General features: G+C 51.2%; 2 protein-coding genes across 2 annotated transcripts in view; one reads left to right on the forward strand and one right to left on the reverse strand.

Annotated features, from left to right (window-relative positions):
• The window catches only part of SSH1 (slingshot protein phosphatase 1), a 61,417-nt gene extending 48,429 nt beyond the window's left edge, over positions 1-12,988 (reverse strand). The window contains exons 1-2 of the mRNA XM_064481133.1: positions 12,835-12,988; positions 8,404-8,444 (exon numbers count right to left, since the gene is read on the reverse strand). Of these exons, the coding sequence (XP_064337203.1) occupies positions 8,404-8,444; positions 12,835-12,900 (107 nt within the window). The 5' untranslated portion in view covers positions 12,901-12,988. The remainder of the gene's footprint in view (positions 1-8,403; positions 8,445-12,834) is intronic.
• On the forward strand, positions 7,345-7,982 carry LOC105105350 (transmembrane protein 126A-like). Its single transcript, XM_064481135.1, is given in 1 exon segment — positions 7,345-7,982. A coding segment is annotated over 1 exon segment (591 nt). The 5' UTR covers positions 7,345-7,376; the 3' UTR covers positions 7,968-7,982.
• Positions 12,989-14,192: the final 1,204 nt, after the last annotated feature.

The following is a 14,192-nucleotide window of genomic DNA, read 5'->3' on the forward strand; positions in this document are numbered from 1 at the left end:
GAACACACCTGAGGCCACTCACCAAGCAGAGCCTGTCCGAGGGGCTCGCTGGTTTACTTTTTGTCCTTTGCACCTGCTCACACGCTGTTAACGTACCCGCTCATCTTACGGTCTTGCCTTCCCCAGCAGGGTGTCAGCCACAAGGGTAGTGGTTTCTGCGTTTGCTCACTGCTACATTCCCGGCTCCTAGAATGGTGCCTGGCACGTGGTAAGCACTCAGTAAAGACCAGGCTCATGAGGAGATTCGGATGGGGTACTGAGGTGGTCTCACCGTGCCTGGGCCACCAAGCTGCAGGGGGAAATCGCAGGAAAAATCTCTCCGTCCTTTGCTTCCTTTCACTGAGTTCCTCAAAGTGGAACAGAGCTTGGAAAATTCAGTTTATGAGACCTCGACAGTCCATCCAATGCACACCAGGCACCGTGCGGGGAGAGGCCAGGAAGGCTCTGTCCTCAGCGTGGGCAGGCACCCTGGGCAGTGGCTCACGGCCCCATGTTCAGAAGGGCCCCGAGCTGGGTTAACACTCCACTGAAAATCTTAATCTATTTTTTTAAAAAGGGGCTCCTACACTAACAATAATATACCAGAAAGAGAAAGTTAAGAAAACAATCCTGCTTAAAACTGCACCAAAAAAAAAACTTAGAAATAAACCTAACCAAGGATGTGAAAGACCTACACGGTAACTATAAAACACCGATAAAGGAAACTCAAAGTGATTACAAAGAAATGGGAAGATAGCCCCTGCTCTTGGATTACAAGAACTAATATTGTTAACATGGCCATACTACCCCAATTCCTACAGATTTAATGCAACCCCTATCAAATTACCTATGACATTTTTCAGAGAACTAGAACAAGTAATCCCAAAATTTACGTGGAGCCACGAAAGACCCAGAATCACCAAAGCAATCCTGAGGAAAAAGAACAAAACCAGAGTCATAAACCTCCCAGACTTCAGACAATACTATAGAGCTACAGTAATCAAAACTGCATGGATTGGCACAAAATCAGACATATGGATCAATGGAACAGAATAGAGAGCTCAGAAATAAATCTACACACCTACGGTCAATTAACCTTTGACAAAGCGGGCAAAAATATGCAACGGAGAAAAGATAGTCCCTTCGGCAAGTGGTGCTGGGAAAACAGGACAGCAGCATGTAAATCAATCAATACACTCCCTCACTCCATGCACAAAAATAAACTCAAAATAGCTTAAAGACTTAAATATAAGACATGACACCATAAATCTCTTAGAAGAGAACATAGGCAAAACATTCTTTGACATAAATTATAATAATATTTCCTTAGGTCAATCTCCCAAGGCAGAATAAATAAAAGGAAAAATAATCAGATGGGATCTAATCAAACTTATAAGCTTCTGCACAGCAAAGGAAACCATAAACAAAATGAAAGACAACCTATGGACTGGGAGAACGTACCTGCAAGTCATGTGACAGACAAGGAGTTAATCTCCAAAATATATAGACAGTTCATACAACTCAGTAACAATAACAACAACAAAAAACAACCCAATCAAAAAATGGACAGAAGACCTAAATAGACATTCCTCCAAAGAAGACATACAGATGGCCAACGGGCACACGAAAAGACGCTCAACATCGCTAATTCTCAGAGAAATGCAAATCCAAACTATAATGAGGTATCACCTCACACCGATCAGAACGGCCATCATCAAGACATCTACAAATAATACATGCTGGAGAGGGTGTGGAGAAAGGGGGACCCGCCTACCCTGCTGGCGGGAATGTAATTCGGTGCAGCCACTATGGAGGACAGTCTGGAGGTTCCTCAAAAAACTAAAAATCGAACTACCGTATGACCACATGCCACACAGCAATCCCACCCCTGGGACCGGAGGAGACTCTAATTTGAAAAGACACGTGCACCCCAGTGTTCATGGCAGCACTATTCACAATGGCCAAGACATGGAAGCAACCTCAGTGCCCATCAGCAGATGACTCTATAAAAACGGGCTGCACTATTTTCATTTTGCACCGAGTTCCACAAAGTATACAGCTGGTCCTCCTAGTGGGGATCATTTATGTACTTCGGTAAATGCTACAAAAAAGTCCCAAGCCCAAGGGAAACACTAAGGAGAGACAAATGCCTGGTGGGGGAAAAAAGAGAAAGACTCGGGAGAAGCGGCTACAGGGAAGTGAGCTGAAGGAGGTACCAGCGGGGCACTTGCGAACTGTCTACGACGGGAGAAGAGATCACGTTTAACTCCGACAGCAACACTGTCAGCCGCAGATAATTTTGGCTGTTGGTAAGTGAGGTCTGTCCAAGGTCATGTGACAGCCAGGTGAGGCGACAGGCGACAGAAGTGGAAGCCAAACCCAGACCTACCCGTCCCCAAGGCCAAACTCATGGGAAGAAAAGGTCTACGGGTCAACAGAGGTGATATTTCAGAGGCCAAATATGCAACGTGGGGACGAACGCAAGAGACGCCAAGCCTCCGGGTGTGGACGAGCATGCGGGTGCTGAGAGGAGTGAATGGACAGTCTCTGGCCACGTCTGCAGGCTCCTGGGGCTCCTGGCCTCTTCTCACAGGACCCAACACCCCTCCAGCCGGCATCACCTCTACATCAGACATGTCTGTAACACCAAACGGAACCCTACTCGTTTGCTGTTTTCTCTGCTTTAGAATGGGGCATCTCAAGAACTCACACGGACTGAGACTGGTGGGCAGATGGTGAGATGGCCCAAGACCCCGGCCCCTGGTACGGGCGCCCTGGGTGAGCCCCCTATGCTGAGTATGGGGGGCCCGAGAACCAGATGGGAGAGGTGCTCCCTTCATTACGTTATACCCTGAGGCAAAGGGGATGGGATGTCCCCCCACCGACGGCATTCAAACACAAGACTGTCTGTAGCAGCAGATTCTCCTGTTGGCCTCAAAGAAGCAAGTTGCCAGCCATGGCTCCTCAGCTGCAAGACAGTGCACTCTGCCAAGAACCAGTGTGAGCTTGGACGAGGGCCCATGCCGCTGATGAGACCCCACCCCAGGCCAACACCTTGACTGCAGTCACAAGAGACCCCCAGCAGAAGACCCAGCTCAACTGTGTTGGATTCCTGGCCCACAGGAGCTGCAAGGTAATAACTGTGTATCATTTTGGACCACTGAGCTTGTGGTAGCTTGTTACGCAGCAGTAAGTAACTGACACAGCAGGCTGCTGCACACAGCCTGATATGGCAGGTGCTTGACATCTCTTGGCTGGACTTAACCGGACAGACTCTCAAAACGAATAGTCAAGTGTAGGCTAGGAAACTGGAAAGAAAGGCAGAGAAGAACCCCTAAGGGTGAAGAAGAGGTTCTGAATGGAGTTGGGAAAGTGTGGTCTGCAGAGTAAGGGCACACCAATCCCCACTCCACCCTGACGCTGTCGGGAAGGAAAGAAGTCACAACCACATTTCAGAAGGTTATCTGGAGATCGGGTCTAGGGAATTCTAGGTCAAGACCAGAAGGCAGAGGGAGGGTAGAGGGAAAGGCAGAGGGGTAAGTCCACAGTTTACCATGGAAACCAGATAAACAGAGAAGACAAAATCCTGCTGCTTGGGTAGGCAAGCAAAGAAATTAAAAGAACACTAATGAACATTTTCACGTGCTTGACTTGGAAACACTGGATAAAAAAAAAAAACAAAACAAAATATTCACTCCTGAGTCACACTCTGGAAGCAACGCAACCATATTCTCTCCCCAGGGATCTGCCTGGCACACAACCACTTAATGTCTCATGCCAGACTGAGGCAGCTCCCAGGACAGCAAGGGAGCCAGGAGCCGCTGCCAGCGGGGCCATCTGCTTACCGATTCCCACAGTCTGAACAGCACGGCTTCCCAAAGGGGACTGCTGCAGTCTGCACTCCCGGAGAGCAGGGGAGAGGGGAGTGAGGACTGATCTACATTGCTCTGCACCACTCAGCTTCCCTCTGGGCAGGCGGTGATCAGTTCTCAAGAGGTCTCCCAGAAGGCCTTCAGAGAAACCATCTAGATTACAGCACTGGGTCTGCAAAGGATGCATTCCTATTTACATCTTACAGGGATGTCGCCAGGTAGAGGATGAAGGCTGGTCCACTTCACAGGGCATCCACGGGAGTGGTCCTCCCAGGGCTGGTCCAGCCCGACGCACTAGATGCAGCACCTGCAGGGAGCCGGACCCTCTACTCCTGGGCCATGAAACCAACACTAATAGGAACCCCCTCTTCTGAAGACCAAGCATAGCCCATCGTGAACCTGGTTCTGTGCAAGGAGTCCCCACAACCTGCTTGCCAACCCCGAAAGGCTGCCGTTTTATCCATTTTACAGACAGAACAACGGAGACCCACAGAGGCACAGTAACTCCCAGAAGTAAAAGAACCCGGCTACCAGGGCAGGAGCCAGTTTTCCAACCTACATCTGCCTGACTCCACATCCCACGTCTTTCCTCTACGCCTTGCTCTTTCTCTTACACGAATGCAATTAAACGCAGAATCAAAACAAAGTCAATACTTTAAACTGTGGAAGTGCTGCGTGCAGGCAGAGAACTAAGACCCTATCAGTTAGGGACAAGAGCACAGGGACCTGCCAAGGAAGGCAGTGGGTGGCAGGGCACCCGGCACACAGAGAGACCGAGAGCCACCTGCCGAGGAGAGGGAGGCCACAAAAGTTTGGGGTGGGAGCACGCTGAGCTGGCCATGAGGACTGCAGCCAACTGGACAAGGAACTGGCTTAGAGAAACAGGATGGTCAGGGAGCAGGGGGTGGGACTGAGAAACAGCACGTGTGTGAGAGGCAAGGCCAGCAACAAGGGTGAAGGAGGAAAAGAGCGTGGGGACCAGGAGGTAGAAGCATGGGGCACTTCCAGACTGGTGTCCCTGACAGTGGGCACAGAGGGAAGGGTTGATGGTTGGCCCCTCAGTGGAACAGGGGAGGTACAAGGACCTGACAGATGATGCCACCAGGGGGCACCAGGGAGGAAGAGCACAGGTGAGACAGAAGATCCGAACCACAGGAAAACGACAAGGTCTCACTGCTTAGCACAGCAAACTATATTCAGTATCTTGTAATAACCTATATTGATAAAGAATATGAAAAAGCACATACATATATAACTGGATCAAAATGCTGTACACCTGGAACCAGCACAACATTGTAAATCAACTATACTTCAATTAAAAAAGACCCAATCCACGGACACAGCAATTTACTGGCTCTGGGCGAGTCCAAGATAACTTCTCAGAGGACCCAAAAGATGAAACTATCAATTAACGGTAAACAGAGGGGCGAGAAGAGGAGAGACGAACAGCCTACTGGCCCCACTTCTTCTCCTTCCCCAGCACCCAAATCAGGTCCTTTTATCTTCAGGATCAACATGAAGGAAAGAGAAATCTCTCCCCAACTCTCCTTCCCCTCAGAGGAGCAAAAAAAAAGAAAAGAAAAACAAAAGACCGACCCTTCCAAGAGTTTCTCTCTTGGAGAAACTCAGAAAGCACAGGGCTGAAAATGGAAATCTACACGTGGAGGTGAACGAGTTTCAGTCAACACTTAAACCAGGACACCAGAACCTGCGCTGTTTGGTGAGCAGGTTGGAAAGCAGGCTGGTGTCCTCTGCCTAAAACAAGGAGTGGACATCAAGGTGACTCAATGAAAGGGGTGCCTGCAAGGATGAGCCCAGATCCCCGACTCCAGCCTGGGTCTCTCGGGGTTCACGGTGGCGCTGGGGACCTGCTGGGAGGGATGGGACTCACGGTGGTCATCAGGGTGGTATGACGTCCTGGGAGGCAAGGCACCACCACAGGTTAGCAGGGGTCCTGGGTTCCAGCCCCGGTGCTGCCTCTAACCGTTACCTGGGCGACCTGAGCAAGTCCCCACACCTGTACGTCCAAGACAGCTGTTCAGCTGAGCCACCCAACTGGTCCCCAGAGAGGCGGCGTCACATGATATCCTCAGGCGTTACAGGGCACCGAGGCTCAGCTTTGAGTGCAACCTTGGGCCTCACGTTCCTCCCCTGTGAACTGGGGGAATACCCCCTCATAGGGCTGCTGTGAGGATTCAACTTGGCAACACGGAGAGCTGCTGCCACGCCACTTCCCTTCCTTCTGTAAGGTCCTCTCCAGCGCCAAACTGTGCAGAGAAAGGGGCCTTTGACTGGCCAGCAGCACATACACATTTTCCTAGTACTGCTATTTGTAAGTTCTTTATTAATGGAAACAATTCAAAACACTATGCTGTCAGCCAAGGAAGGGCAATTGGAATAAAACAAAACAAAACATAGTTCTTTGCCCCAAAGACTAGCTAAGAAAGAACTAAATACTACCTCTCGGGCAAGAGTCCCGAAAGAAAGGGATGAGCTTGAGGGGGAGAAGAGAGTCCAACTTCTGGTAAGGGCTGGAGAGAAGCTCAGGGCGCAGGGACGACCCTCCCCCCGCCCCGCCAAGGCGGTCAGCAAGCCCTCCTCCCAGCTCTCCCTACCCCAACAGTCTCCAAGAGCCGACCTCCACTTCTCTCCCTCCCTGCCTCCACCTGGAGAGCCAAACTCATCTACAACATGGCCCATTACTGCCCCCACTTGGGAGTCCGGTTGATTCCAGCCTCGGAACCCTGAGCAACCAAAACCCCCCGGGGTTGACCAGTACACGTGTCACTGCCGCTGGTCCTCCCTCCAGCAAACCGTGAAAACAAAGCCCCGGCAACTGTAAGAAGACATCTCTTTGACTTCCGCAGGCTGTTATTTCCCGACACACGTGAGCTTTGGAAATAACGGTGCCACGATAAAAGTGACTGTTCTCCCTCCCTTCCCTCAAACACACAGACAACTTCAAAGATGGGTGAGGCAGAGGCCCACCGCTTCTGCATGTGAGTGGAACCAGGAGAACACCCCGCTCTCGGTAATGACCCCAGTTTCTCAACACCTGTTTCCTTTTCCAGTTAATTTTCCTCAAACCTCCCAAGATGAAGCAGACATTAAAAAAAAAAAAAAAAAAAAACTGCACCTTTGAAATTCTGTTTACTTTTTTAAACTCTAAGAGTCAGAGTTTGAGACTGGCTTCCTGGTGCAGAAGAATACATTATCCAATGAAGGGCTAAATCTTCTGTAAACCAACAAAACACCTAATTTTTGGCAAATAAAAATGCACCTGCTTGTGAGTACAGTAACTGAGGACAACTAGGGGAGCCTTTCAAATGAGCACACCTAAAGATTTCTCACCAGCACGCGCACGCATGCACACACACACACACACCCTGAATTAATAAACAAAAGGGAGCAAAGGTTGGAGTGAGCCCCCGTGTGGCGGAGGAAGACCGAGGAGGCAGCGCCTGCTGGGAGCAGAGTGTTAAGATCCACGTTATTGAAAAATGATCTTTTAATTTAAGGCTCAAGATGGAAAATCATGAACCAGATGATACTATCAAGGAAAACTTAATTGATATCATAACCAGAAAAATTAACCAACTTCCAGAAGCAGACAGGAATCTGCTTGAAAATGGATCAACATATTTTGGACTTAGTGCTGCTCTCTGTGGCCTACTAGCAAATAGTCTTTTTCGACACATCTTACATGTGACACAGGCTCGTATAGCTGCTGGATTACCAATGGCAGTGATCCCATTTTTGACAGCACACATATCTTACAAAGGTTTTGTAAGTTTACCTTTGAATACAGGTGATCTGCAATGTGAAACTTGTACCATCACATGAGGTGGATTAGTTGGTCTTATTTTTGGTGGTCTGTACCCTGCTTTCTTGGCTATACCTGTGAATGGTGGCCTAGCAGCCAGGTATAACTCAGTCCTGCTGCCAGAGAAAGGAAACATCTTAAATTACTGGGTTAGAATTTCTAAGCCTGTCTTTAGAAAGATGTTATTTCCCATTTTGCTCCAGACTGGGTTTGCAGCATACCTTGGGTCTAGACAATATAAAGTACTTATAAAGGCTCTTCAGTTACCCGAACCCAGCCGAGAAATTCAGTGATTGTTAAGCAAATGCATACACAAAAATAAAATTGTTAAAAAAAAAAGGGGGTGAATGTTTCAAATCAGCAGTGTGCTTGCTGCAGGATGGGAAAGTGATAGCCAATTATAATGATTTTTTTTTTTTAAGCAGAGGTAAAATCTGGAAGGAAGGATACCAACATACTCATCACGGTAAAGCCAGGGTGGTTGGAATACTGGCAGTGATTTTCCTTCTCGTCTAAACATTGCATAATGTTAGCAAAGCTGCTTATGGTTAAAGGTTTGTATCATTTTTAAAGCCGTTCTTTTTGTCTCTGTGTTCTGTACCATTTTGAAGGCCCTACTAAAAAGCCGGTGTTCTCTTTCTCGAGGCTTCTCCCTTTAGGAAAGGAACAAGAGTATTTCCTACCTGCTTGGGAGAAAGACTTCAGAATGAACGCTCTCAGTCTGCTTACCTGAGGTTTAACTTGCGTTCCTCATCGCTGCCAGCCTCCAACTGCAGAGAAAGAAGAGAGAAAGGATGTCACAGCTCAGACACCGCTATCAACAAGCCTCAGACACAAGGCTCACATTTTCTGCTCTGGTGTCTGAAAAAAGATACAGATGTCCAGGAAACCTGGCTCCTTCTAAAAAGCCGCACCCGTTCCTTCCCAGGCCTGCTCTGCTGTTCCTTTGAGTAATTTCCTTGGAGGAATATTCAGGTTTCCTGATGTTGCCCCACACGTTTTCCCCGGAATTGCAGCTCGATGCCTGTTAACAGGGTGTTCCTACCTGGCACTGTCACTCCACAGGCTCGTTCAGCCCTGAGTTTTCTATTTTCCAAGGTTGCTTTGGAGCTTATCCTGTTTCCCTTTTTTTTCGGGGGGGGGGGGGCAACGTCTTAAGAGAGTCTGTTTCCTCTTTGAAGCTCAGCACCAGCTGAGTGATCAACACCGCTTTAAGCCACAACACGCAAGTTTAAAAAAACAAAAAACAAAAAAACCCACCATTCTTTTGATAATGGAAGGTGGCCAGGATCAGGGTGTCTGTGGGTCTCGAAAGCTCTTGATGGTACTCAGAAAGGCTTAAAAGTTTAATAGAGGAGGGGAGGGTATAGCTCAGTGGTAGAGTGCATGCCCAGCACGCACAAGGTCCTGAGTTCAATCCCCAGGACCTCCATTTTTAAAAAGAAGTTTAATATAAAATTTTTGAGGCTATTGGTTTATTTATATACATTAAAGAAAGGGACATTTAATATTTTCCAAAAGTTACAAGGCCAAAGGGTTACTCCAAAAGTAACCATGATTTAAGCTTTGACTGCAATTTTATTTTTCAAGGAGAAAACTCAAATGAGAAGAAAACAGCCCTCCAAATTCAACCCTCTCCAAAAAAAAAAAACTACACATGGCTGGGATTTGGCATGTTTGGTACGTTCCACGGAGGAGCCCACTGAATGGGAAACCTGGAAAGCAGTGACAGCTGGGAGAGATGTAAGGCTGACTGAGGACAGAAACCAGACAGAAGCCGGAGGTTGGGTGGGGGGGGGTAGAGGGTAGGGAGATAATGCAGGTAGGGGTCTGGGCAGCAGGGACACTCGCCAGAGTGTTAACTTCACCAAGGATTGCGTCCAGCAGAGGGTCCTGGAATTCCTGTGCTGTAGAAAGATAACGTGGGCATCATACTGTGCAGAGGAAGACACTGGGGAATAATCAGACAGTTCTCACGCTCCCTAACCCACGCTGAAGGAGAATTGGAAAAACCAGGGAAGGCTCTGCTGACCACAGGGCCCCCGACTTCGTTCCCAACGTGAAACACACACAGTACAACTCGCACAACCACAGGAACCAGGCGATGTTGGGAGGGTGCTCCTGGCATCCAGTGCACAGAGGTCAGCGTGCAGCTCTACCTCCTCCAAGACTCAAGACAGGACACCCACAACAGAGGACTTGCTGGCCCCCATGTCAGCAATGCTGAGGTTAAGAAACCCTGATCCAACCCCCCCAAAAAGGACTGGAGGGCTGCCCACAAAAAATGAGTCACCTCGAACGTTTGTCAAAAATCAGTGTTACAACCCATTCCTGAAAGTTATTGATTTATCTATTCTTGGGCTCTCTGCCTGTTCTCACAAAAGAATGCGATAGGCTAACAGTAAAATGACCTAAATGAAATAATTTAGAATGGACGGGTGGGGAGGTGTACAAAATTAAAAGGGAGGGAAGCACTGTTGGGCAGGTCAGGCTGTGACTTCCCTCAACTGCCCAAGTGGTACAGCAGGACCACGGGCTGGGAAAGGAAAAGAAATGCCCTGAGTGTCTCTGACTCAATGAAGGGGACACATTTTAAGGAGTGAGGAAGTGATCTGAGGATATAGACTTCAAAACCATTTAATTCTTGCTCACAGAGAGTCTCAGGATGAAGGGCAATGGAAGGTCAGTGATTCCAGAGAAGAAAGCTACAGATGCCCAAGAACACACGTAAGAGGGAACCCAGCCCTTTCGGAGGAGCTGAGCCCCAGAGAGAAGCAACCCGAGGAAGGCGAGACCAGAGGCGGAGCCGGCCTGGCCCACGTTTCCTGACTCTGTGTGCACACACCTGCCCTCTCCGTTCCTTCTTGCATCTTCATGCCTCACCCCACCTGGAAGAAAGCCCCACCTTCTCAGGAACATCCCAGCCTCCGCTCATTCCCTGGGCCACTAATGCCGCTGACTTACTTGGGTCAAATAAAAGCTGGTTGAGTTTTATTCTGTATGTAGCAGGTCACTGGCACCTGGTGAAAATAATACTTTATATAATAATTTAAAATGTATCCAGTGGAAACAACCCCAATGTCACCCCCCCCCAAAAAAGATCCATAGAGTGGAATATTACTTGGCCATAAAAGGGAATGAAGTACTAACACGTGCCACAACACAGCTGGGCCTTGGAAACATGATGCTGAGTGAAATAAGCCTGACACGAAAGGCCACACAGTGTCTGATTCCACTTATATGAAATGCCCAGAACAGGCAAACCCATAGAGACAGAAAACACATTAGTGGTTGCCTAGAGTTGGTGAGAGCAGGGCAGGGATGGGTGGGAGGGAGGCTGTGGGTGATGGATGGCTAAGGGGTGAGGTTTCTTTTTGGGGTGATGAAAATGTTCTGGAATTCACGGTGACGACTGCCCAACTTTGTGCACATCCTAAAACCCACTGAGCTGCGTACTTTAAAACGGTGGATGTATGGGATGTGAATTATCTCTCAGCTAGAAAATAAAATAACAAAATAAAATTTTACAATGTGTCTAAGGCAGGAATAGATCAGGTGTAAGGTAACGGAGGCAACGAGTGGGGTTTAGAATCAGAGACCTAGGCCGAGAGGCTCTCTGTCTAACCCCTTCCTGCAGCTTAACTTTTCACTCACCTTACATCATTTCTGAGAAAGGACCGTGAGATTAATGCAGGGAAGTACTGTTAACTGCAAGGCAGTAGAGTAGGAATGATGTGGGAGAAGAGATATTTCTGGGGGGAGGAGAAGCTACTGCAGCCTAACTTCCCAGCTGCAGGCTGCTGGCCACCATGCAGAGGACAGGCTGTTGGAATCATCCATTTGCAGGCAAGGTAACTCATTAACGGCCTCTCCCGGAGAGGAAGGGGTTGTGAGGTTCAACCTTGCAGCCACTCGGAGAATGTCCCTGCCAGTCCCAGCAAAACAGGCCCACGAGCTGCCCCACCAGGAGCCGGCAGGACAGACAGGGCTGCTAAACCCCAGACAGGTCCTCCTCTCCCCCAGACACACACAAACCTCTCCGTGTTATCACTTAACTTCCTCCAAGGAGAAGGGGCTTGAATTGCCCTGATGCTGGCGGGGCCACTTCCTGGGTCTGCAGGGCCCCTCCTCCAACCTCCTTTCCCTTCTCTAAACAGTTCCCCATCTCCTCCTCCAGCTGCTGCGTCTGCAGGTCAACACTCGGCCTGGCCATGCATGTGAGTTTAGACCAGAGGCCTTAACCGGTTCTCCTGCTCAGAGGCCTCAGGCCCAGACTAGCGCAGTCCAGCCCAACTGTGCACTCGAAGGACCAATTCCCCAGTTGACCCAAGAGCACAGAGGAGCCGGCCCCACACAGGCCAGGTCGCACGCAGACCCACAGAAACCCGCATGGAGGCACTCTCAGCACCAGAAAGCATTCGTGCAAACGCAGAAACCCTAGAATCGACCTCAGGCACACAGCCAGATACACATAAACATGCAGCCGGGAACTACAGCACAAAAAGGAAAAACCCAGACTCAGCTGCACATGTAAGACACATAGTCACAGAGGCTGAGTCTGAGCTCATTCGGCCACTGTCACACACTGACATGGACCCCTGAGAGGCACAGCCACTAACGCCCAGAGCCAGAACTCCAGGGGCATGCGGTTGGGGAAACAATCTCACACATTCACACGGGCACCCCGGTGCCTCTCCCACAGCATCACTCAGGCACGGTTCCCAGTAGACAGGCCAAAGAGTCACACACAGGGACAGGCACACGGCCCAGCACACACACAGCCCAGCACACAGGGGAAGGGACTAGAGCAGCCACAGGAGCATCTCAGAACCGGCATCTCACACACAGTCACCCAATCAGGAGTCCGGATCCCACATCCCAGTATCCCGCACAGTCACCCCGCCCCGACGGGGGTCCCTGTCACACACACAGCCTCATGCAGTCACCCCCACCCGGGGGTCACACCCCCTCACACCGGCACACAGCCTCCTGCACAGTCACCCCAGTCCGGCTGCCCAGGCGGGGTCGTCCAGCGGGGACCCCGCAGACCAGGGACCCCTTGATGCTGCCTCGGCGCCCATCGCCCCGCACTCGCGGCCCAGGCCTGGAGCGGCGGCGGCGGCGGCTGGGCCGGGCCGGGGCCGCGGGCCCGGGGCTCACCTCGCTGTTGCTGGCGGAGGAGGCGGCGCTGGGCGTGGGCGAGCGCTGCAGGGTCACCAGGGCCATGGCTGCGGCGCGGCGCACGGGCGCCACCGAGGCCTCGGACGAGAGCCGCCGCCGCCGCCGCCACTGCCGCCCGGGCCGGGCCCGGGGCGCTCCAGGAGCCGCGCGCGGGCGGCCGGGCCGAGCCGGGCCGGGCCCGCCCCTCCCCCTAGGCGTCCGCCGCCGCCCCCGCCCCCCGCCTCCCGCGCCGGCGCGCGCCGGGCCTGAGCGCGGGGAGAGGGGGGCGCGGAGGGGGGGAGCGGCCGGGGCGGGGCGAGGGGCGGCGCGCGTGCGCGGCGCGGGAAGCCCGGGCCGGCCAGTCACGTCCCCCGCGCGCCCGGTGCGCGCGCTCGGCTCCCGGCGCCCAGCCCGCGCCCCCGAACCTCCAGCCTAGGGACCGGGAGCGCGTGCGCTGGCTAGTGAGTCGGTCCCGGAGGCCCAACCCCTGCGCAGGAGGGGAAACTGAGACCCGGAGGCCCTGCCGCCTGGAATGCGCCGGGCGGGGAGGCACAGGGACCGGGAAATAAAAACCTCCTGGTGCCTGCGCCCTGAACCCCAACAGGCAGTCTGCACAAATTCCTTCCTTCATTCATTCTTTATGAAATATTTATTTAGGACCTACTAAGTGCCGGGCATGGAGTATCCAACAGAGAGCAACACAGATTAGGCCCTCTTTTCAGGGATTCCATAGAGGTGAATCAAATTACCAGGCACATTTTAAAAAGTATGTTGCCAGTTTTTTAAAATGAATTTCTTATATGCGTCCAGAAATCCAGCCAACTCCTTGGGAAGTCAAGGAGCGCTTCTTAGAAAAAGGGGCATTTGCTCTGAGGACTAACAGATGAGCAGGATTAACGGGTGAAGGGAGAGGATACTGCTCTAGGGAGGGGGTGGGGGAGGGCCTGCACAAAGGCCCGGAAACTGGCTGGGGAGGTTGTCCGTCAGAAACCGGATCCTAGGGATGGAGGAGAGGGAAAGTGGTGAGAGTCGGAGTGCCCTCTAGAAAGCTCTGGCTGCCGCCTGGAGAATGGACGACGGGGTAGAGGGGTGAAGGGAGACCAGGCACCGGCTGCTGCTGTCGTCCTGAGGGGACGTGACCGATATGGGTATGGAGAGAGGGACCTGGAGTAAGATACTAAGAAGGTGGTACTGGCTTGACTCCCTAATGGAAATCTTCACTTTCATCCAGATCCCCTCCCTCACCTCTGTCGCCACACGCTCATTGTACAAGCATCCACAGATTTACTGGTCCAGCCCTGCTCCCCATCTCAGCCAAGGGCTCCACTATCCATCTTACTGTCCAACCAGCAACCTAG

This window comes from Camelus dromedarius, chromosome 31, assembly GCF_036321535.1.
Source record: "Camelus dromedarius isolate mCamDro1 chromosome 31, mCamDro1.pat, whole genome shotgun sequence".
Lineage (NCBI taxonomy): Eukaryota > Metazoa > Chordata > Mammalia > Artiodactyla > Camelidae > Camelus > Camelus dromedarius.